Source organism: Stegostoma tigrinum, chromosome 3, assembly GCF_030684315.1.
Source record: "Stegostoma tigrinum isolate sSteTig4 chromosome 3, sSteTig4.hap1, whole genome shotgun sequence".
In the NCBI taxonomy this organism is placed as follows: domain Eukaryota; kingdom Metazoa; phylum Chordata; class Chondrichthyes; order Orectolobiformes; family Stegostomatidae; genus Stegostoma; species Stegostoma tigrinum.
The window spans coordinates 54,780,848-54,805,939 of NC_081356.1; the positions used below are offsets into that span (position 1 = coordinate 54,780,848).

The 25,092-nt window shown below is 40.4% G+C and overlaps 1 protein-coding gene across 2 annotated transcripts in view; it reads right to left on the reverse strand.

Moving 5' to 3' along the window:
* The window catches only part of LOC125450689 (sphingosine 1-phosphate receptor 3-like), a 32,507-nt gene extending 7,658 nt beyond the window's left edge, over positions 1 to 24,849 (reverse strand). Inside the window, exons 1-2 of one of the 2 annotated variants that reach the window (XM_048526743.1) lie at positions 24,179 to 24,849; positions 20,697 to 23,154 (exon numbers count right to left, since the gene is read on the reverse strand). In XM_048526743.1, the coding sequence (XP_048382700.1) occupies positions 21,858 to 23,009 (1,152 nt within the window). In that variant the 5' untranslated portion in view covers positions 23,010 to 23,154; positions 24,179 to 24,849 and the 3' untranslated portion in view covers positions 20,697 to 21,857. Of the gene's footprint in view, positions 1 to 20,696; positions 23,155 to 24,178 lie in introns of those variants that run through there. The other variant, XR_009445569.1, reaches the window with a different exon arrangement.
* Positions 24,850 to 25,092: the final 243 nt, after the last annotated feature.

Here is a 25,092-nt window from a genome sequence, read left to right on the forward strand (position 1 = left end):
ATACTTCTTCTTTATTACTTGCATGCAAGGAGAATCAACCTATGGGTCTAACAGCCCGACAGGGCAAGTCTGATACAGGTGGTCACATTTTTATACATAAGCATACTTCCTCGTTGTCCAATTACATTTTGATTATATGTCTTAGCGACACAATAAACCAATCATCTTATGATATTTCATTAATACGTTATCTGTTCTGTGCTTAGCTACCATCAGTCTAAATGAGGTTTTGGGTTAAAGACGTTCTGCTCTCTGCTGCATTGGTATTGCTTTTACTGAAGCTTGGTGTGATTTTATGTGTCAGCTAAGTGACTGTGAACATTTTTGTTAATTTTACTGTGATTCAAAATTTCATGTTTTTGACTAACTGGAACTTTCTATGGTTTTACCTGGCTTGCGTGTGTGCCTGGCTACACAATTTCCTGTCCCCATTTTGAAGCCAGGGCTCTCTTAGCTCCAGGCCAACCTTCCAAATTTGCTACGCCTGGGCCTGAACATGAATTGTGAGGTCAGATATGTTCTCAGATTTATCTGGTATGTAGGTACAACAGTCTATATCTATGTAATGCATGCAAACCCCTTCCTTAGCTAAGATGAAGTCAAGGGCCATTTGATTTTGCAGCACTACAGTTCTAATTGCACCTAGCTCAGTGTTGATCTCCTGTATGGTCTTACTTGTCTTCTGAAGAGCTCAAGCCATTCCATTAGCAATGTGCTGAATGGTACTAGCTATCGTCATGGCTTCTTGGGACAACCAGTATATGCCATAGTGTGGGTGCACAAGGGCATGAACTGGTCCCATCCTGTCATTGGTCGTGGGGGGGTGGGGGGGGTGGGCAGGGGGGGGTCAGCTGTGGTATATCGGTTACGGGAGCTTTTACCCAAGCACCATCCTTTTTCAAAAGGTACTATAATAACTGGTGGAGGCTGTCATTCAGAAGAACATCTGGAACTGGGGTGGTGAGGCGTTTGGATTCCGTTGCACTGCAGCTGATACCAACCCTGGGTGCAATCACAAATGCATGCACCATCAGTAGTCAGGGAGCACAACATTGCCCCCCCCCTCATTGTGGGGCATTCTCAAAGTAAAAACATTATATATTGTTAAAATTCAATGGGATTGGGTCACATTGAACATTCTTGCATGCCGGGGAATCTGTGAACTGACCCTGCAATTGCTTCCCTTATGGCCTTCTGCATAGAAATAAGACAGTTGTAACCTAGTGTTCCAAGGGCCTCCTACAAGTATGTAAAGCTGTTCTGACCCAGAAGCTTGGCCCAGTTTAGCCTGGCACTATAATGTCATGATAAGAGCAAACAACAACCTCCTGAGCACTTTAACAGTGTGACAAGGGTCAAATGTTCACAGTGCAGCAATCTGTAGGTGTTCTTTGCCTTGTGCAGCCTATGTGAGGTTGGTGCTGGTTTGATGTGTGATGTGTGGATCTATGTGGGCTTTCCTTCTGTCTTCACTGCTATGCGTCACCAATAGTATGTGGTGCAGCCCTTACCACCTGGGTTCCAAACAGTTCATTCAGCAGAATGTTTCTGTGAACTCGTAATCTCTGGGCTGGTATATGTTGCAACTTCTCTCATTGGGCTCACTTTGGGCCTCAACTACCTGTGAATGGAAGTCTTTAAGAAATTTAGTAAAGGCTATGTGATAATTAAGCAAAGTTTTGTCCATACTATGGATGTCTGTTTGCACATGTATAAAGCGGGTCCAAGGTTCGGGCTATGAAGAAAGCTTGACACTGGGGGATTTCCCTGCATTAAATTTTTATCATGCACTTACTTACCTTTTCAACTACTGTAGTGAAACTTGGTGCATACCAGGATTGTTCCCTAATACTATTCATCCCCCCTTTGCCCAGACATCTAAACTGGTGACATATGTGAGCAAACCAGAGTAACAAGGCAGAGGGTGCCACAACGAGGCTGTCGCGGGATTAGATTAGATTAGATTACCTAAATTGTGGAAACAGGCTCTTTGGCCCAACAAGTCCACACCGCCCCTTGAAGAATCCCACCCAGACCCATCCCCCTATAACCCACACACCCCTGAACACTATGGGCAATTTAGCATGGCCAGTCCACCTAGCCTGCACATCTTTGGACTGTGGGAGGAAACTGGAGCAGCCGGAGGAACCCACACAGACATGGTGAGAATGTGCAAACTCCATACAGACAGTCGCCCGAGGCTGGAATCGAGCCTGGGTCCCTGGCGCTGTGAGGCTGCAGTGCAAACCACTGGCCATTGGAGACATCCTGCAACTTGCCAGACAGGTTGTTCTGCAGAAATGGGGGAGGGGAAAGGGAGCTCTGAAATAAATAGAGAGGAGAGGTGGGACTGGGGAAGGTACGTGGAATGGTGATAGGTGAGTGCACGTAGGCGGTGGTGGGAATTGGTCAATGAGGTGGGAGGACCGGATAGGTGGGAGAGAAGACAGCCAGGTAAAGGAGGTAGGGATGATAGGGAGGGTTGGTCATGGGATGACACTGGTAAGAGTCCACATTGAGACCATTGGGTTGTAGGCTCCCAAGGTGGAATATGAGATGCTGCTCCTCCTGTTTCTGGGTGACATCGTTGTGACACAGGAGGCGGCCCAGGATGGACATGTCATTCAGGGAGTGGGAGGGGGAGTTGAAGTGGTTTGCAACTGGAAAGTGGTGTCACTTGTCTCAAACACAGCGCAGGTGTTCTACAAAGCAGTCTCCAAGCCTCCACTTGGTCTCACCAATGTAGAGGAGGCCACATCGTGAGCACTGGAATCCACAGACCACATCGCTATCTATCAGGGGCAGCTAGGGCAAATGCGTAGATGTAACACAAACCTAGACTGTCCTGCAGCAGCTGCCTTGGCCACAAGATCTGCGCAGGAGTTTCAAAAGGGAACATTATCAGAGGAATTAACATGAGCTGTACAGTTACTGATGGCCAAAGCCAAAGGGAGTTACAGTCGCTGCTGCAACTGATGTGAAGTTGAAGACACTAAGAGGTGCTGCATTATCCTGTGATTATTCGCACAATCTCGGGACCAATGGCCATAACACGGTATTGGGCTAGCCCTGTGGGGTGGTCTAGTTTTCCCAATAACAAAGATTTGGCTGAATCGTTCTTTATCCTTTGTTGCTGGTGTTCTAACTGGTGTTGGTATCATTGCTGAATGCTTGAGATTTCATTCAGTCTCTTAGCTTTCCATCCCACACAGAACATTTGTTTCATATGTGGCTACAACCCATCTAGAATAGTAATGACAAGGGCGGGATCCCCGCATCTCCCTCATACCCAAATATCTTTCAAAGACCAAGCAGAGTTGCTGAAAGTAATCCTCCACATCCTCATCGGTTTTCTGTATAGATTAACATACCATCAAATCTTTTTCATTGAGAATTGCATTTCTAAAATTCCAATTTTCCTATTACTTGGAAAGTTCCACACCAAAGTACATTACAATGAACAAATCTTATCATCTGGAATTAAAGTTTCATGCACGTGTTAAACAGTGTTTGGAAATTCATTCTGTCTGGAAAATGAAATTCCAAATGTGATCATTTCCAGTTTCAAGAAGTAATATTTCTTTCCAATCATTACAACACAATTTTCAAATCAACATTTCATTGCAGATTGTTGCTTTAAACTACCACTGATGATTCCTTAAAAAGACATTACATTAATCATATACATTCCACATTGATACAGTCACAGCTCAATGCCTTTACTGCCAGAAGAGGAGAATTAACTTCTTCTGAGGCACTCCAGACAGAAGAGGCAGGCTATGGTTCAGTACATGCCGACCATATCTGAGGCTGAGTAGGAGAAACCAAACCTGCTGCAAATATGCCCCAGGGGAGGCTACAAGAAAAAGGTCAATGTCCTCAGACCTAGAGTGGGAGGGATATATAACGAGGTCAGCCAGGCGGACCTCATAAGATATGAGTTCCCCGATTAGTGCTGTTAACATGGTCCGATCAAGGAGCCCCAGCTGACAGATATAAATAGGAGTGTCCAAGTTATGAGCATGCTGGCCAATTTTCAAATATTATGTAGCTATAATTGAAGGGTGACTTCTTGATTGGGTACTGGCCTCTGTGGAGTTATTTCAAAAATATGGCTTGATAGATCATTTTTTCTTTTGGTTTTATTTAATGAAACATAAGCATACAATACTGCAGATTTAATTTTAAGAATAAAACTTGGATGTCTGATGCAGAAGTGATGAAATAAAATAGAAGAAGCCACATTATTTATATATAACACAATGCAAAAGATTTCTCCAGACATATAGTCAAACTTGCGGAGTTCTCCAGTACTTTCTCTTTTTATTTTTTCACCATGCAGTTGGGAAATGACTAGCTGATTTAATGGAGGCAGCAGTGGTCCCAAAACTCGTATTCCTCTCTAGTGGAAGGAATACTTCCACTAGTATTCCTAGTGAAAGTATTCCACTTCCAAAAGAGGTGTCTTTGCTGGGCAGAGGGACCCAGAGTTGCATTTTGCCAGTTGCTAAGTCCCCAGAAGCTGCCACCCCAAATAGAAGACAGGCAGCTCAGCAATCTCAGTAGCGATGTGCACCAGAAGGTAGGGGCATTTGATTGCCAAGTGTTCTTGCAGTCATTCAAGCATCACGGAGGCAACTTGTGCAATTGCACAGGAATGACCATTGACAGTGAGCTCTTCCGTTCTAAAACATTCTTAAAAGGAATGTTTCCCCCAGAACTTGCTAACAGGCTGACAAAATTTACCTCTCCCACATTGCAGAGGAGCAGTAGGCCTTCTGCAGTCTTAATTCTCATCTATTTTGATGGCTTTCTGACTTTCCAGTTCATTACGAATGGGTTGGCGATATTTAGGCTATTAGGTCCCACTGCCTCCACTCAGCCCCACTGGAACTTTAAGTGAGAAAACACTGATGAGGCACAGCCCTGGAAAGTCTCAAATCCATTGTTTCTTCCCAACTCCACTGCCTCCAAATTTCATGTTTGAATTGGCCCTTTACACACAAGTGGATCCTCTTCACATCTGCTGCTGATTGAACAATAACACAGAAATGTAATTATAATGCAGTTCTTGACTTGCTCGCCAAGCTGGTAAGTCTGTTTGCAAATGTTTCGTACCATGCTAGGTAACATCTGCTGAGCTTTTCCAGCAATTTCTGTTTTTGTTGCTGCGTATAATTATAATGATATGACTGCACTAAAAAAACCACTGATATGTATGATAAATTTACTTCCAGATTTTCCCATAAGTACCATATTTAGTAGCAGGAATGCAGACTTTTTAAAAAAATATTTGTTGTTGATTATATCAGAATTTCTTTGTTCTTTAGAAGGGAAAGTCTTCTTATAATGGGAAATTTAGGATTCCAATTTGATGATGAGCAACCTTATTCAATGGAAATGTTTAAGTTCAGTAGTTTCATCATCAATAATGGTATTGACTGTATATATCTGGAATGTGGATGAGTACTAAAATCCCTTAGTCCTTGGCTCAGTAATTAATGGTTTTGCCACATGGTTATTTTACTTCTTCATAAACATAATGGAACAGTTTTTTTTGTAAATTTAGCATCCGTCTCTGTTTTTACTTTGTCTTTAATTATTATTTATTACATTTTGATTACATTATATCAGTCATTGTCTTTCAAAAGTATTTCCTTAATTGTAAGGCATTTTAAGATGCCAGTGAAGACAGATGACAGGACAAAAATGCACATCTTGCTTTCAAAATGAATGGGACAATTTGGATTTTGTGAAATAATGCAACATGAATGATGGTGAATCAACGGCCTGATTGACATTGCCTTCAACATTTCACTAACTTAAGTAGAATATAGAACACAGAACTGTACAGCACAAAGTTGTACCGAACTTTACCCTAATCCTAAGGTCTATCTAACCTGCACTCCTATCTTATACTATCATCCATATGCCTATCTAATAGCCACTTAAATGCCCCTAATGAGGCTAACTCCACTACCCTTTCCGGCAATGCATTCCACGCCCCTACCACTCTCTGAATAAAGAACCTACCTTTGACATCTCTCCTATGTCTACCTCTTCTCACTTTAAAACTACGCCCCCTCGTAATAGCTACCTCCACCCTAGTAAAAAGCCCCTGGCTATCCACTCTTACCTATACCTCTGATCATCATGTACACCTCTATCAACTCACCTCTTATCCTTCATTGTTCTAAAGAGAAAAGCCCTAGCTGTCTCAACCTTTCCTTGTGAGACCTTCCCTCCATTCCAAGCACCATCCTGGTAAATTTCCTCTGCACCTTTTCCAATGCTTCCACATCTTTCCTGTAATGAGGTGACCAGAACTCAATACTCCACATGTTCCCGAACCAGGGTTTTGTATAACTGGAGCATAACTTCATGGCTCTTGAACTCAATCCCTCTATTAATGAAAGATAGCACACCATATACCTTCTTAACAACTTTACCCATCTGGGTGGCAGTTTTCAGGGAACTGTGGACATGAACCCTGAGATCCCCCTGCTCCTCCACTCTGCCAAGAATCTTTCGGTTAACTCTGTATTTTGCTTTCAAATTTGTCCTTCCAAAATGAATCACCTCACATTTGAGGGTTAAACTCAACCTGCCACTCTCAGACCAGCTCTGCATCCTATCAATGTCACTTGGTAACCTAGAACAGCCCTCCGCACTTTCTGCAACTCAACCCACCTTCATATTGTCCACAAACTCACTAATCCATCATTCCACTCCTTCGTCCAAATCATTTACAAAAATCACAAATAGAAGAGGACCCAGACAGATCCTTGTGGTACACCATTTGTAACCGAGTACCATGTTGAATATTTTCCATCCACCACCACCCTTTGTCTTCTAAGGGCCAGCCAATTCTGAATCCAATCTGCCACATTTCCCCCTATCCCATGCCTCCTTACTTTCTGCATGACCTTACCTTGGGGAACCTTATCAAACGCCTTACTTAAATTCACGTATACCACATCCACTGCTCTACCTTCATCCACGTGTTTGGTCACCTCTTCAAAGAATTCAGTAAGGTTTGTGAGGCATGATCTACCCCTCACAAATCCATGCTGACTATCTTGTATCAATAGTTTCATACAGTTTCATACTACTTGCTATCAAATATCTTACACCATTGCAAAGAGTCCAAATTACGCAACAATGAGACAGCATGATTTTAAAAGGTATCTGTTCTGTTTTAGCGTGATATGAACGATGTGATATTAATCAACGGCTGGGATGCTAATATCATTTCCATACGATCAGCCTTTTTGCAAATAATAAAGCTATTGTAATGTTCTCTGTGTCCTAACTTTCTACAACAACTACCAAGCTATTATATTACTTTTTTCTTTTACGTATGGTATTTACTTGCAGGACGAACTAAGCCTAAACCAAGTAGTCAGAAGCTGTTATGTTATGACCTGGATTCTGCAGTTTAAATGTGAAAACTACAGCTCCAATATGACCTACTCTGAGACTGATAGTATCAGCTTCTGCTTATAAACTAGCCCCTAGGCTGCAGTACAATGAAAAAAACTTTTTAATATGATGCTGAATGACTGTGTAAATCAGTTTTTGTTTTACTGTTTAAAAATTCAATCTAATTCTGTTCTGTTTCAGGGGCTGGTTAGCTCAGTTGACCAGATGGCTAGAGTGTAATGCAGAATGTAGTTCAGATAGATCTGCCACATTGCCTTTCCTGACTTTGCAGCTTGGTGTTGCTCAGCTATGTATAGGCAATTATCACTCAGATGAAAAGAAATGGTTATGACTAAATACTTTAATGTAGTTCTGCTTAATTAAAAGTATTTTATTTGAATTAAAAGTATATATAAATCCAGATCCCTTTAATTTGCTATTGGAGATCAAATCACCTTTTCAAATAAAAATAAAATGTCAAATCAGCACAATTCTCTGTCCTACACATTAACATAATGGAGTGTTCCAGTGCATGGCACAAATATTTCAAACTGTCTCCTTATTTCCTTATTCTATCAATATTAAGGCTGAATTACCTTGTTCCAGGTACAAGAGTAAATAAATAGTCTAGTCTTTGAGTTATACTTGTTCATTATCCATGAAGTTACCTATGTAAAACAATTGTTGCCTCAAATTTGTTGTACACACATTACACTCAGATTCAAGAAAGCCACATTGTGATAAGGACAGCTTTTCCATTTAAAAAATGACATATTTACTAAAACAAAATAAATAAAGTGAAGATGACCAATTTGGCATTCTTGTAAATACTAGGGACTGAAATTTTTTTCTGTAGATAAATATCAGGTTTGTCAAGTTTTATGGGGGCTTTTCTCTGAGAGCACACAAGAGCTTTCTTTGCTTTTCCTATTAAACTCACCTCATTAAGTACCTACCCGGCTTCTATGGTGCCCCTTTCATTCAACGCTAACCCAATTCTACCACCTTCTGTAGCCAGGAGAGCTCACCATGACCAAGATATCCCAGAATTGACCAATATCCCTGGCACCGGCATTATCTTTAAAAAGCTGTTATGGACTCAGACAATCACTGTCAGTATGGAACAGCCCCCCCCTCCCCCCGCTGTTTCTGTACCCAACTCTCACCAAAGCTCATGATATTATCGGTCTTACTGTTTTCTGCACCATCTTCCCTCATTCGCTCTCACCCATTTAATTCTCTACTCTACTCGTCCTTCATATTGTGTCCGCTGCCTACTCACTCCCTTGGTACAGGAATGGGCAGTAAGTGCTGACTGGTGATGCTCTCATCCAATGAATAAATGATCAAAATTCTTTCTCCTATCTGCAGCAGCACTAACAACTTTGCCACCCATTTTCATTTTCTTTAATCCATTCCTTTCTCTCATTCCAGGAGAAAACAGCCACAATAGAGCAGAAAGAGCCAAGATTGAGTGTGTACTGCTTGACATTTGGTTCCTCACCGCTTATGAGGAGGCAGTCCTGACACTGATTGCTAACTGATTGTGACAAGCCCTGGACTGGTATCTGAGACTACCCTTGACCAGGCTAAACAGTATCTCCCTTGATTTGACTGATCACTGCTAACATCCATGACAAGCTTCCCGGATTTGTGTCTGTACTAAATGGCAAACCAATACAGAAGTACTGTATAATAGTATCTCTGGCTGAGATGACATATTGTAAAATGGCAGAGCAGGATAAGAAAGGCAGGGGTTGTGTGAACTCAATGTATGAAACTGTTAAAACAGCAGGTGGCAGTCCTGAGTTGCAGGCTGAACGGGGTGAACTGGGTGCCTATCCGTGTGCAGAAAGTGCCATTTCTGCAGCGTTGCAATGTTACTTGGCAGTATGCCCTGAGGTGCAACATGGCAGTGCAGAAATGAACTGTAGGTGGATTGGAGATGTGCCATGATGATGCAAGGAGGGTGGTACGTGTTGGATGTTAGTGACTGTGAATGTGGGAAGTGTATGACCACTGCCCATGGAGCATGCCCTGACATGGTGCTAGGCGTCCAAGATGGAAGTCAATTGTAGAGCTAGAGTCATCAGGCATCTGCTCTCACTTTCATTTCTGGAGTTGACATCTAGTTTCCTTATATTGGGTGGTAAAATAGTAGGTTTCATATTAATGAGGTGAGATTTACAGTTAATGAGACCAAGAACAAGCAACAATCCCTATTAATAGGCATCTCCCTAGTATGAGTCTTGTCTTGATGCCCAGTACTCTTTTTGGAAATACAATGAATTGTTCCTGCCATCGAGAAAGGCCACATTAGAGTTCTCATGCAATTTTTCTAGACTCCTCATCATAACCAATATTGTTCAGGGCTCTATAAGATTCAGCTCTTGATTTCCAAAAAATCAACACAAAATCCTACAGATACACACCTTTATTTTTGAAGTCAGAGTGTGTTATTTGTATACAACTGCAAGGTTGACTCATCTATGCCAATATAAATTACTTACTATTGAGCAATCCTTGACAACTTCTATACACTCCACAACTAAGAGTATTGCTTAAATAATAAAAGGGATATTGTATGAAGAAATGCTATAATATGCACAGTAATTCCCAATAGTAGAGGTATATTTCACATTCAGAATTGAAGCTGATACTGTTACACTTATCATTTAGGAGCTAGGTGTCATTTACATTAGAGAATCTATGCCATAAACTGAGTAAATGTATTGGTGAAGGAGCAGTACTAAGCAAGATTGTTTAAGGTGATGTGTGTAAAAGCAAACACAAATTACAGCAGAGGTAGAGGCCACATGACTATGGCAAACCAGCCAGTGTACTAAGTAAAATAATATTTCTATGAACATCATCCTTGATTATAATGAAATTATGCAAATTACTCAATATACACGATTAAAAACAAAACTGTCATCCATGAACAAAACAGTGTAAACTCTAGTCAGTTCTATTTTCATCAATCTATCATATGTAATGCTTACATCGTTTTTAAATCATAGAATCCTTACAGTGCAGATAGAGGCCATTTGGTCCATTGAGTCTGCACCAACCCTCTAACGAGCATCCCTCCCAGCCCCATCATCCCAATCCCATCCATTCAATCTCGCATTTTGCATGGCTAATCCAGGTAGCCTTCAAATCCCTGAACACTACAGGCAATTTAGCAAGACCAATCCTCCTAACCTGAACATCTTTAAACTGTAGGAGGAAACTGAAGCTCCCGGTGGAAACCAATGCAGACAGGGGAAGAATATGCAAACTCCACTTGGGAAACATCAAAGCCTGGAATCAAACTTGGGTCCTTGGTGCTGTGATGTAGCAATGCTAACCACTGTATCACCGTACAGTATGTGTCCTAATGTTACACCTTTACATTGTCATTGGCTGTTCCTCTGATTTCTATTTGTTCCTAGCAATATTCCTTCTCTGGGGAAATTTGTTCCTGTACTGAAAGCTGTTGCTGTAATAATTATTGTTGCTCATCCATTTCAGTTGCTGGGCAACAGTGGAACTCTGACTGATGGTCATTCTGTGCTGTGTGCACAGTGCTATAGAGTCAAAGAAATGTAGAGCATGGAAACAGACGCTTCTGTCCAACTCATCCATGCTGACCAGATATCCTAAATAAATCTAGTCCCACTTGCCAGCATTTGGTCCATATCACTCTAAACCCCTCCTATTCATTTACCCATCAAGGTGTCTCTGTTGTAATTGTTCCAGCCTCCACCACTTTCTCTGGCAGTTCATTCCATACATGCATGATAGATTTCTTTTGACCTGCTGCCTGCAATGAAGGAGCAGCTTTTCCAGATGTACGTACAAGTTTCTACTGGCATCAAAATGTCTGATCATCATATTTGCCATCTATGGTTCAAGTGGCAGCTGTTCTGTATAGATCCTAAGACACCACCAGTGCTGGCTTTTGTTGAGAACAATGAATATTTGCATTGAATAAATACTCAGCTCTGGTAATGAACTGACAGTTTTATCAATGCAAAATTGGTTTTCTCTCGTATCTCCTTTAGTCACTACTCTTACTTAAAAATACCTCCTAGTTTTGGCTTCAGTAATGCTTTTCTTTGTTGGAAGAGTACTTTGGATGTGCTACAATATTAATCTTTGGACTGGACAAATTTTCATGTCTTCAGTAGGTATTTTTCTCAAATCTAGATTTGCTTGATCTCTTTATGTAGTTTGGTGATTTTTGGATCAGCTTGAGTGGGGATAGTTTGGAGATGAAGTGTGGTGTTAAATTTCCCAACCCCTCATGAAGGAGCTGAACTCTGCATTTGTGAAGTGAATGCCATTATGTCTGAGATAATGGGAACTGCAGATGCTGGAGAATTCCAAGATAATAAAATGTGAGGCTGGATGAACACAGCAGGCCAAGCAGCATCTCAGGAGCACAAAAGCTGACGTTTCGGGCCTAGACCCGAAACGTCAGCTTTTGTGCTCTTGAGATGCTGCTTGGCCTGCTGTGTTCATCCAGCCTCACATTTTATTATCTTGCCATTATGTCTGAAGTGTGTTTTCAGTCATTCCACAATCTCACAATCACGACGTCAGCTGGTCTAACTCCAGTCAGCAGAATATAATGAATGGGGCCCTTTCTCCCTCACCTTAGATGGTTTACATTGCCTTTAATGGGCTTTACACATAAGTTATTTAATTGGAAATGCGGGTGATTTACTAGTGGTGGTTAATGGAAAAAATATCACCAGTGAGTTGGTGATGGAAAAACATGCTCAGTTGTGTGTGAGAGAACTTCTGAAACTAGGATTTTTTTAACAAAAATATGAACGATCAGTTCCTTTGAGAGGGAAGATGTCTACTCCAAGTTTCATGCATTTTCTGTCTGGGATATTATAAAGTAGCACTTTTCCCTTCTTGGCTTGGCATTCATTACAAGCATTGGTTGGTGTGGTCCTTTATCTCTGTTCATGTTTGATCAGTGGACCCATCTTTTGATTCTGATTACAATTTAAAGGACAATTTTGCTAAACAGTTCATGAATCCAATAAATTATTGCAGTGTTCTCATTGCATCTTGACTATAGTTCTCAATTTGCCGAGAATTGGGCAAAGTTTTGTTTCTGTCAGTGCATGACTTATGAATTTTGTTCAGGCATCTTCAATTGCATCCTTTTCTTGTTCACATTCTGGTTCATTTGGTAAGCGTTTGCCATTGCGCTGGATTCTGCCCATAATCTGCAAATGCTTCTATTGTATCTCCACATCTGTAGATTAGCAAATCATCCACAAAAGCTTCCACTCCAGGAAAATCTGATTATCTCATGATGTCTGTGTTAGTGCAATTCTGTAAATGTCAAATAATATGCACAATAAACTGTGTCCAAAATGTAGTTAGAAAACTATTGTTTTTACCAAGCTTCATTTGTCAGTGTCCATCCTTTGCATCTAGGGTAAGAGCTTTGCCTTGGTAAATTGTGGCAAAATTTCTTCACAGCTTGGTATCAATTATAGAAAACTTTTCAAAGCTTCATTGAACTCTTCTGAATACATGCTGGGTTTTCTCAGTTTTCTTATATTTTATTCACTGCTAATCAGTTCTGCTGAAGTTTTTGTTTTCTTCATTACTAATTTCTTCTGCAGCTGTTCTATGTTGGTTTCTCAGGTTGGACTTGATAACAACTGGAACTCTGCTGAGCAGATGCTGAATTGGTGTTACACTTTTATCTATTTGGAGATGAAGACAATGAAAACTGGTAAATACATCTTTGTAATATTTTATGATCTATTTGTTGGCTGAGTAGACTGTAAAACACCGCACTTTGTTTGGCACATTCAGGGTGTCTAGCATAAGCTGTACACTTGCTTCAGCTGAGACAAATGGGCTTTGCTTAGGGTCTACCAGCTGAGACACCTGATTTTCACTCTTCATATTACAGTTTAATTTATTCTCTTCACTTGAATATTGTTCCAACATATAGCCCCAATCTTACCTATGAGGTTTTCATTTCTGGGTCACCATCTTGAGTTGTTTTGCACGGGTCTGCAATGCGCATAATGTTGCGTGAAGCACCATTTCTATTTGGCACTTCACATTCACTTGATGCTCTCCTTCTGCAGTCATCAAATTAAGAGTCATAAGACTTTTATCATATTAGACACAACACCACCAACCTGTTGCATGCTGAAGAGTGATTTATCAGAATTATTGGTTGAGGTCTCTCTGGGAGCCATCTCAGTAGGCTAATTCTGCTTCATTCTTGTTAAAGCTGTTGCAGCCAGAACACCTCTTTCCGAATATATATATTTGCACCCTGCTCTCTAGTGTGGATCTTTCTGCAGGTTCTTCTGAAAATATTTCTTTCTTTTTCCAATATGTTGTTCTCATTCACTTTGGAACGTCTCTCAGCGTAATACATAGATCATAGGATCCCGAAAGTGTGGAAACAGTTCCTTTGACCCAACAAGTCCACACTGACCCTCACAGCATCCCACCCAGACCCATTCCCCATAACCCACCTAATCTACACATCCCTGCACATAGAACATAGAACATTACAGCACAGTACAGGCCCTTCGGCCCTCGATGTTGTGCCGACCTGTCATACTGATCTCAAGCCCATCTAACCTATACTATTCCATGTATGTCCATATGCTTATCCAATGACGACTTAAATGTACCTAAAGTTGGTGAATCTACTACCGTTGCAGGCAAAGCGTTCCATTCCCTTACTACTCTCTGAGTAAAGAAACTACCTCTGACATCTGTCCTATATCTTTCACCCCTCAATTTAAAGCTATGCCCTCTTGTGCTCGCCGTCACCATCCTACAAAAAAGGCTCTCCCTATCCACCCTATCTAACCCTCTGATTATGTTTCAATTAAGTCACCTCTCAACCTTCTGCTCTCTAATGAAAACAGCCTCAAGTCCCTCAGCCTTTCCTCGTAAGACCTTCCCTCCATACCAGGCAACATCCTAGTAATTCTCCTCTGCACCCTTTCCAAAGCTTCCACATCCTTCTTATAATGCGGTGACCAGAACTGTGCGCAATACTCCAAGTGCGGCCGCACCAGAGTTTTGTACAGCTTCACCATAACCTCTTGGTTCCGGAACTCGATCCCTCTATTAATAAAAGCTAAAACACTGTATGCCTTCTTAACAGCCCAGTCAGCCTGGGTGGCAACTTTCAAGGATATGTGTACATGGACACCGAGATCTCTCTGCTCATCTACACTACTAAGAATCTTACCATTAGCCCAGTGCTTTGCCTTCCGGTTACTCCTACCAAAGTGCATCACCTCACACTTGTCTGCATTAAACTCCATTTGCCACCTCTCAGCCCAGCTCTGTAGCTTATCTATGTCTCTCTGCAACCTACAGCATCCTTCGTCACTATCCACAACTCCACTGACCTTAGTGTCGTCTGCAAATTTACTAACCCATCCTTCTACGCCCTCATCCAGGTCATTTATAAAAATGACAACAGCAGTGGACCTAACACCGACGCTTGCCACTAGTAACTGGTCTCCAGGATGAACATTTCCCATCAACTACCACCCTCTGTCTTCTTTCAGCAAGCCAATTTCCGATCCAAACTGCTATATCTCCCACAATTCCATTCCTCCGCATTTTGTACAATAGCCTACTGTGGGGAACCTTATCGAATGCCTTGCTGAAGTCCATATACACCACATCAACCGGTTTACTCTCATCTACCTGTTTGGTCACCTTCTTAAAGAACTCAATAAGGTTTGTGAGGCACAACCTTCCCTTCACAAAACCGTGCTGACTATCCCTAATCAGTTTATTCTTTTCTAGATGATTATAAATCCTATCCCTTATAACCTTTTCCAACACTTTACCAACAACTGAAGTAAGGCTCACTGGTCTATAATTACCAGGGTTGTCTCTATTCCCCTTCTTGAACAGGGTAACCACATTTGCTATCCTCCAGTCATCTGGCACTATTCCTGTAGACAATGACGAGTTAAAGATCAATGCCAAAGGCTCAGCAATCTCCTCCCTGGCTTCCCAGAGGATTCTAGGATAAATCCCATCCGGCCCAGGGGACTTATCTATCTTCACCCTCTGTAGGATTTCTAATACCTCTTCTTTGTGAACCTCAATCCCACCGAGTCTAGTAGTCTGTATCTCAGTATTGTCCTCGACAACATTGTCGTTTTCTAGAGTGAATACTGTTGAAAAATATTCATTTAGCGCTTCCCCTATCTCATCTGACTCCACACACAACTTACCACTACTATCCTTGATTGGCCCTAATCTTACTTTCGTCATTCTTTTATTCCTTAAATACCTATAGAAAGCCTTAGGGTTTACCCTGATCCTATCCGCCAACAACTTCTCATGTCTCCTCCTGGCTCTTCTGAGCTCTCTCTTTAGGTCTTTCCTGGTTACCTCATAGCGCTCAAGCACTCTATCTGAGCCTTCACATCTCATCCTAACATTAGCCGCCTTCTTCCTCTTGACCAGAGATTCCACCTCCTTCATAAACCACAGCTCCCGCGCTCTACAGCTTCCTCCCTGCCTGACAGGTACATACTTATCTAGGACACACAGGAGCTTTTCCTTGAATAAGCTCCACATTTCTAATGTGCCCATCCCCTGCAGTTTCCTTCCCCATTCTATGCTCCCTAAATCTTGCCTAATCTCATCGTAATTGCCTTTCCCCCAGATATAACTCTTGCCCAGTGGTATACACCTATCCCTTTCCATCACTAAAGTAAACATAACAGAATTGTGATCGCTATCACCAAAGTGCTCACCTACTTCCAAATCTAACACCTGGCCAGGCTCATTACCGTGTACCAAATCTAATGTGGCTTCACCCCTTGTTGGCCTATCTACATACTGTGTCAGGGAGCCCTCCTGCACACACTGGACAAAAACTGACCCATCTAAAGTACTCGAACTATAGTGTTCCCAGTCAATATTTGGAAAGTTGAAGTCCCCCATGACAACTACTCTGTCTCTCTCACTCCTATCAAGAATCATCTTTGCTATCCTTTCCTCTACATCTCTGGAACTCAAACTACAATTTTGGTTCCTATCCCCCTGCTGAATTAGTTTAAACCCACCTGAATAGCCTTAGCAAATATCTCCCCCAGGATATCGGTACTCCTCTGGTTCAGGTGAAGACCATCTTGCTTGTAGAGGTCCCACCTACTCCAGAAAGAGCCCCAATTATCCAAGAATCCAAAACCCTCCCTCCTGCACCATCCCTGTAGCCACGTGTTCAACTCCTCCCTCTCCCTATTCCTTGCCTCACTAGCACGTGGCACGGGCAACAAACCAGAGACAACAACCCTGTTCATCCTAGTTCTCAGCTTCCATCCTAGCTCCCTGAATTTCTGCCTTAAATCCCCATCTCTCTTCCTACCTATGTCGTTGGTGCCAATGTGGACTACAACTTGGGGCTGCTCCCCCTCCCCCTTAAGGATCCCAAAAGCACGATCAGAGACATCACGCACCCTGGCACCTGGGAAGCAACACACCAACCGTGAGTCTCTCTCGTCCCCACAGAACCTCCTATCTGTCCCCCTAACTATGGAGTCCCCAATGACTACTGCTCTGCTCCTCTTCCCCCTTCCCTTCTGAGCAGCAGGGACAGACTCTGTGCCAGAGTCCTGTGCCCTACTGCTTTCCCCTGGTAAGTCGTCCCCCCACAACAGTATCCAAAACGGTATACTTATTGTTGAGGGGAATGGCCACAGGGGATCTCTGCACTGCCTGCCGGTTCCCTTTCCGTCCCCTGACCGTAACCCATCTGCCTTTTTCTTGCACCTGAGGAGTGACTACCTCCCTGTAACTCCTCTCAATAACGCCCTCTGCCTTCCCAATGATCCGAAGTTCATCCAGCTCCAGCTCCAGTTCCTTAACGTGGTTTTCAAGGAGCTGGAGTTGGGTGCACTTCCCGCAGATGTAGTCATGAACACTATGGATAATTTCCCATGACCAATCCACTTAGCCTGCACATCTTCAGACTGTGGGAGGAAACCAGAGCACCTGGAGGAAACCCATGCAGACATGCGCAAACTCCATACAGGCAGTCACCCAAGGTGAAACTGAACCCAGGTCCTTGAGGCAATGAGGCAGCAGTGCTAACTACTGAGCCACCAAACACAATCTGTTCTCTCATTAATACACTTTAACTGATTATTGATTCTTCAAATCTTCTACATGTGTTGATAGCCTTTTTAAGTATAGATTTCTCCTCTCAACAGATGTATGATGACCTCTCTCATATGCTTGACAATCCTATCTCCAAACTCAAAGGATTCAGCTAATATTAGTGAGGCCACACGCTGATCAATATTCTCCTGCTTCCTTTGTGTTCTTATGTTGACAGATATTGTGCATAAGTAACGTTATGATTCAATATAATTCAAATTATATCTGTAAAGCCTGCAAAATCTCTCTTATCTGGCTTTGCTATTCCAAAGTGAGATTTAGGCTGCAGGGCTTTCCCCAATATTGATAACAGGGTTGCTACTCTAATTTGCTCTGTCCCTTTATTTAATTGTGTAGCTATTTTGTTGCTTTGACACTGAGTGAAAATGTTCAAAATTTTGTCTCATGTTTCCTTTGATTTCAGCAATGGGGATTGGGAAATGCATAGGCATTTTGATTCACCCAGTAACTCAAATTTGCACACTGCTTTTATTCTTCTTTGATATTACTTTCAGCACTTACATCATGGAAAATTTACACATTTTCAGCCTCATTTTCATGCTTCAGGTGATGTACATAATGGTAAAAGAACTTATAGCAGAGATAGAGATCTCATAACGATAGGAAGTCAGCCTGTGCACTAAGAACAATTTCATTTCTCCAAACAGAGGTGACTTAGGAATTGATGTTGGAACCCCAAACATTTCTCATATAGAGATTCAGAAACATATGTAATTGATTGATTTTGAGAATCATGCTAAATAAGGAGAGGAGTTGAATCTGAAGGGGCAGCTTGGGATTACAAAACCAGTGGGACAAAATAAATCGGTATGTCAATAATACATAGAACAGACAAGTGTAACCACAGAAGCAAAAAGTGAATCGCTTCATGAATGGTATGGAAATAACCAATGATGTCATACAGTCATACAGCACAGAAACTGACCCTTTGGTTCAACTTGTGCATGCTCACCAGACATCCCAATTCAATGTAATTCCATTTGCTAGCATTTGGTCCATATTCCTTCCTATTCATATACCCATCCAGATGCCTTTTAAATGTTGTCATTAAAAACTCCTCCACATTTCCTTTCTCAGGTCACTCCGTACAGGCATCACACTGTGCATGAAAAAGTTACCTCTCAGGTCCTTTTTAAATCTTTATCTTCTCACCTTAAACCTACTATTCTCCCCCGTTCTAGGAAAAATACCTTGGCTATTCACGTTTTCTATGCCCCTCATGTTCAGCCTCCAACACTCAAGGGAAATCTTGGCAGACTTGATGACTGTCATTGCTAAGCAAAAATTAACATAACATATGGAATGCTGAATGATATTACAAAAATGACAGAATTCAATTCATAGAAAATCTTACTCAAATGGATAATATTATTTTGTTAGCCAAACTATTGATATTTCACTGTCACTGTAGGTCTGACTTGAAAATTCAAAGAGATGATCAGATGTAGAATTGTGATGCTGCTGCATCATAGGAAGAATACTTGTAGAAGCTTGGGCTATAAGACGAAAAGATAACAATTGGTAGAGAAAAGTATACTGATTTATTCAAGTCAAAAGAAACTCAGGGGAGTGCAACATAGAACACAGAAGTGGGTGCAGTTTCAACCAATAAAAGGCAAATTGATGACTAATCTAATGAGGTTTTTAGCAAAAATACCACTGAAAGAATGAGATGGCTTTTCAGATGAAATAATGGTGACAAAAGGCTGGGATTATTTAAGAAATAATTGGATTGTATGATGTAAACACATGTAGGGAGGCGCGTGGTCGGGTTTTTCTAAAAGATTTTCATAGTGTCCTTATGAGAAAACAACATTTGCACAATACTATACATACAACATAGATATGGATTAATAATGACTATATCAGTAACAGTTTAACAAATAGTACCTTCTCTACTATGTGGACAAGCAACTTAATCAGTTGACTATGCATAAAATTTGACATTGAATATTCACAATTCACATGAAACTAGCTGTGAGTTCAATATCAGCTTTTTACTGAGAGGTGTATTAGTCATTCACAATTGATTTGTATGCTCATGCATTTTTGAAACATCAATCTGTACTAATTGCAGTAAAATATGTCTAAGTAATAATTTACCTGCAGATGCAGCATGATTGTACTCTCAATGGGGCACTTTATCTTCCATTGAAAAAACTAATCATATGATCATCTAAAATTAGATTTCCAGCAGACAGTTCTTTAAGAAATATCAAATGAATCAAACCCATTGGAGCAAAGAAATAAGAATTTAATTTTAAGGTCTTCCTTTAGATGCTGTTCTAAAAGATTGAGACCATATGGGTGGGATCAGTATGTCCATGGTTTCTATTATAGCATCCTAAATTTTGATCTTGTTTATTCATTTAAATGAGGCAGCAAAGCTATAGTTCTATATATTTAACAACTGTATTCTCAAACTTATTTCCTTCAGTCATTTTTTTCACATTATATGTTTCAAACAATAAGATTGCTTCAAAAATAACAATAGCTACATAAGATGATTTATTTACAATTAGAATTCTACAAAAAAGAGACAGATCAGCTCAATTAAAAGAACATGTATTGACTTATGTAATTCATAAATCTCCAACTGTGTACTTTTTGAAAGCACTGTGATCACTTTTAACAAGCGTGTTAAACAACTATTTGATAATGCATTAGAATCCTATTTAACATACAGTCCTATTAACTTACAACATGAAAGAAGGCATTTCATCCTGGCTCTCTGAAAGATCTAGGCAATTAGTGTCACTTCCAATCATTCTTTTCTTATAGCCACATAAATGTTTTCTCTTCAAGTAAATACTCAAGTTCCTTGAACTTTACAATTCCATCTACTTCCACTACCCTTCCAAGCAGAATATTCCAATCGGTAATGATCTGCCACACAAACAAGTTCTCCTTATCTATTGATAATGGGAACTGCAGATGCTGGAGAATCTGAGATAACAAAGTGTGGAGCTGGATGAACACAGCAGGCCAAGCAGCATCTTAGGAGCACAAAAGCTGACATTTCAGGCCTAGACCCTTCATGAGTCTAGGCCCAAAACATCAGCTTTTGTGCTCCTAAGATGCTGCTTGGCCTGCTGTGTTCATCCAGCTCCACACTTTGTTATCTCCTCATCTATTAATATTCTTTCTGCCAATTACCTTAAATCTAAGTTATCTTTTTGTCAAACTTTCTGTTATTAAAAACACTTTTTCTCATATGCTGTACTAAAACTGCATATAATCTTGAATGTTTGCATTAAAAATTTCCTCAAATGTTTCTACTTGAAGGAGAACAATCACAGCTTCTCTAGGCTCCCTACATAACTGAGTCCTCAGTGATATCTAATCTATCAGTGATTCTAGTAAAGCTCTTTCTCCAAAGGAAATAAAAAATAGGGAGAGATGTCACCTGTTTTACATGCATGCAAAATCAAGCACTGCCATTGTTGAATGAGCTATGTTTTCTGTGGTGTTCCATATGAACATTTGATAAATTGTTCGCTGTGATTTTTAATGAAGCCATTTGTGAATACTAAGACATACAAAAGGAGTTAGAATAAGGATTTTAGATGTTCACACGGTCAAGAAATAGGTTTCTGAGAAGCAGCTCTGATACTTCAGGGTTCTTGAAAGGTAGAAATTATCTAACCCTGCTATTTTATCAACAGAAGCAATTGCGTGCTACTAACTGTAATAACATATTTTCACAGTGGTAATGAGGCCTGAAAATGCAGATCATTGTCAAAGCGGTTAAAAGCTCCTTCAAAAGTTATGTAGAATTGAGTTTAATGGAATCTCCCCTAATATTGCAACTCCTGAAATTATTTTATGAGAAGCTAGTCCACAAATATCAACACATTGGGCTGAAACTTCTCGCTCAATGGTTTCATCAGAAGTTACATTAATGTATTTTAAATTAAGACAGCAGAGAGAGGAATTTCTGATTAACAACATATTCTAAAATGCCACAGACAACTTCAGGGCAACTGAAGAGTTTTGAATTTAATGGCATTTTATGGGAATGTTTGGTAAAGTCGTTTGTACAGTATGTATTGTGTGAACACTTAACTTGTGATTTTGGTGTTAAAGACATCAGAAATCTGGAATTATTTCATATTCTGAAACTACAAAAAGAAATATCTGTTTCAGAGAAAGTTAAGAGTTCCAAGAAATAAAAATTAAGAGTTATTAACTTGTGGAAGTAGTACTGTATATTAAGGCATTTTAACCTATAAAGATTAAAATTCTCCACTGGGAGTTGTTAAGTTCACAGAATTGATTACATTTGATGGGGTATTGATATGTGACAGCTCTCCTTCATTCACCTTTTGTGAATTACTGCCACTGGATTTGCTTTTGCTGTTATCTGCAGCTAACTTAATTGATAAGGCCTTGGACACTCTAGTACTGGCTAGGCAGCCACAAAGAAGATGGAAGAAAGCCCGACGCATCTCTTTGCTGGCCAAAGTGTAGATAATGGGATTCATGCCAGAATTGAGGACTGCAACTGCAATAAACCAGTCCTCTTGATACAATATACTGCACTTATTTGGTTTACAAGCTACATCAAGGAGCAAGAAAATGAAAAGCGGGGACCAACATGCAATGAAAATTCCTACAACAATCACTACTGTCTTCAGCAGAGCCATTGATCTCTCTGAATTGTTTTTTGTAAATTTTCTGTTTGAAACTTTGCGGCTACTTGTCTTAACCAGTATATAAATACGAGCATAAAGTATTACAATCGCCAACAGAATTGCACTGAAGATGCTGATGCAGAAGACAACATATGTTTTGGAGTAAAGTGGCAGGACTGTGGAACAGTCCGAGAAGTTGCAGATACAGTTCCAACCGAGGATAGGCAAGGCACCAAGTAAAACTGATATTAGCCAACAAGCACCAATGAGGAGGAAAACTCTGTACTTTTTACTTGCATCATAGGGTCTCATTTTTATCATAGTCACGTGTCTCTCAATTGCTATTGCTAGCAAGCTAAAGGTGGAGGCTCCCAATGCTACAAACATACTTCCTTCCCTGATGAACCATACAGTTGTTGTGAGGCCAAACGTCTTATTTCCAGACATAAGTATGTTTACTATGTAAGCTACTCCTGCCAGAAGATCAGATAGGGCTAAATTACCAATGAAATAGTACATGCGATTATGAAATTTGTTGTTTTTCCAAATGGCTAGGAGAACCATAAGGTTTTCAAGCACGATGAAGCTGCAGATGATCAGAAAGGCCACAGTAGTTAGGTCCATCCCATTGGTGGGTTTTCCTTTTTTGTTGAATTTCCCTGTGTAATTATAGTGACTCTCAATGAGGTCTGTTTTGATGCACCCATTGCTGATGAGCGTTTCAGCTGGAAGAGCGATTAAAGGCATGTTCATGTTGAAGTTTTTTTGTGGTATTAGAACTTGTTCACTAGATGGAGCCTTTGCCCCATTATTAATTATAGACAGCCTGAAGAAAACCTGTGAGCCATATTCTCAATGCTGCCAGCAAACATTGGCACGATACGTGAAATTTTAAAATCTGTAAAATTGAACACAATGTTTGATCAATGTGCTGTAAATTTTCAGACATGCTGTTGACATACAGAACTGATTCCTATTGATCTTAGATAAAGCATCAACGATTTCTTAATCAACCTCCTTCTAAAGTACACAACATGCATTTGAAATATCCTATTAGAGTATTGGCAACTTTTGAAATGCCTAGTACATTTCATTAAGGCAAGTCAAAACTGACAGTTTTGGAAATGATCGTCTACTTCTAAATGCAGAAAATTCCAAAGTGATGGATTAAACAACGTAGAGAATGAATGATTAATGCATGAAACCTCCGATATTATGGGATGTTAGACAGTGGAATTACCATTTCATTTATTTGCAACAGAGTTACATAATTTACATCTAACTGTTCACAGCTGTCAGGCAGAAAATACTGCCATGAACAGGCCGATAACCTTCATTGTGTGATTTTCATTAATTTACAATACACTATTATACATACTCATGTATGTCATAGTTCCATAGTGCTAAATACTTAAACAATTTGTGGGCATGTCACGATGAAAGACAGGCTTTGTTTGAATAGGGATTACTTACATTCGAAGTTAAGGCTATTTGTTTCAGAAAGTTGCCATTGGCTCCAAATGTGACATAATTAGGGTCCCCACACCCCCATCCAGAACTTGGATTCAACACTCAAATGTTCGAGTTAGGGAAATAAGTGGGATGTAAGAAAAATCGAATTACATGCAATAAGTGGTGTTCTGAGATGCCCGTTCTTTATTTACAAATGCTTGCAGAGAAAACATTAAAAGCCTTTGGAAGAATATTCATTACGTATTGGGATACTCGCCAAATATACGTTTTAGAGATGTCCTTAGTACTACAAAATCCCAATGTTTCGGTAATTTTCTGAATGTTTAAGGTAAATATGTTGACTATCTTTTGTTTTTATTTTGTAACACTTGAATAGCATAACAATAACATCCGACAGAAAAACAAACAAAAACGTCAGGCTCTGTGAACTTCACAAAATGAAGACTCACCTTTCACATTACTTTTAGCTTTGGAGCCACTATTTAACAAGTTAGTGTTTAAGTTCAGAGGCGGGTGACTAGCTGCAAATCTCCGAGTTTATCCTGATCGGAATAGTTTTCAATTGTAGCGTTTTCAATTAAAAATTCACCGTTTCCTCAGTCTCGATGTTTTTATTGTTTTCCACACTTCGTAATTTTTCCCTTCAAATACACTTCTTCGAAACTCCTTGGCAATTCCAAAGCTTTCCATTAAACATTCCCTGGTTTGCGTTAGTATCCCTTAATCTTGCTATGGAGACACGTTTAGTCGCATCAAATTAACTTTAGTCTATTCAGGGGGCCAGTCACTTTTCCGGACCATTGCTTCTTCCACAGACTATTATATGAAATGGCTTGGATTTCATTCTTTTCGGTTTCACGTTGCAGTATTTGTTTCTATAATTTGCTGCTCATTCCTTTAAGCAGCCGATTGCAGTTTTCTGACCATGTTATATTCTTACTTTTTCGCTAAAGTTTTCTGGGTTATTGCAAGAGCATTTGTCGTTTTGTTGGTGCTGTTGCTTGCGTCTGTGTTCTTCGTGACTCTCATTCTACATTATACACTACGAAGTTCCCCAAGTATTATATTCATGTCAGCATGGTCTTTTTGTTGCTCTGTCTCTGAGTTGGCGGCAGGTAACGCCCTCAGAAGGCAGTTCCTCACTCTGCATGACGTGCTGTTAAGGCTTGAAGTTGTGGCGGAAATACCCAGAGTGGTAGGGAAATATTACGTGAAATATACACATGCGAAATCAAACAACCAAGAGAAAGAATGTGACGATTAAAGAGAAAGAAGAAATCACTCATAGATGACTCTGTTATATTTTGGTGTGCGAAGACAATCATTTAACTAGGAGAAAAACAGAAAGACAAAATCAAAAAGA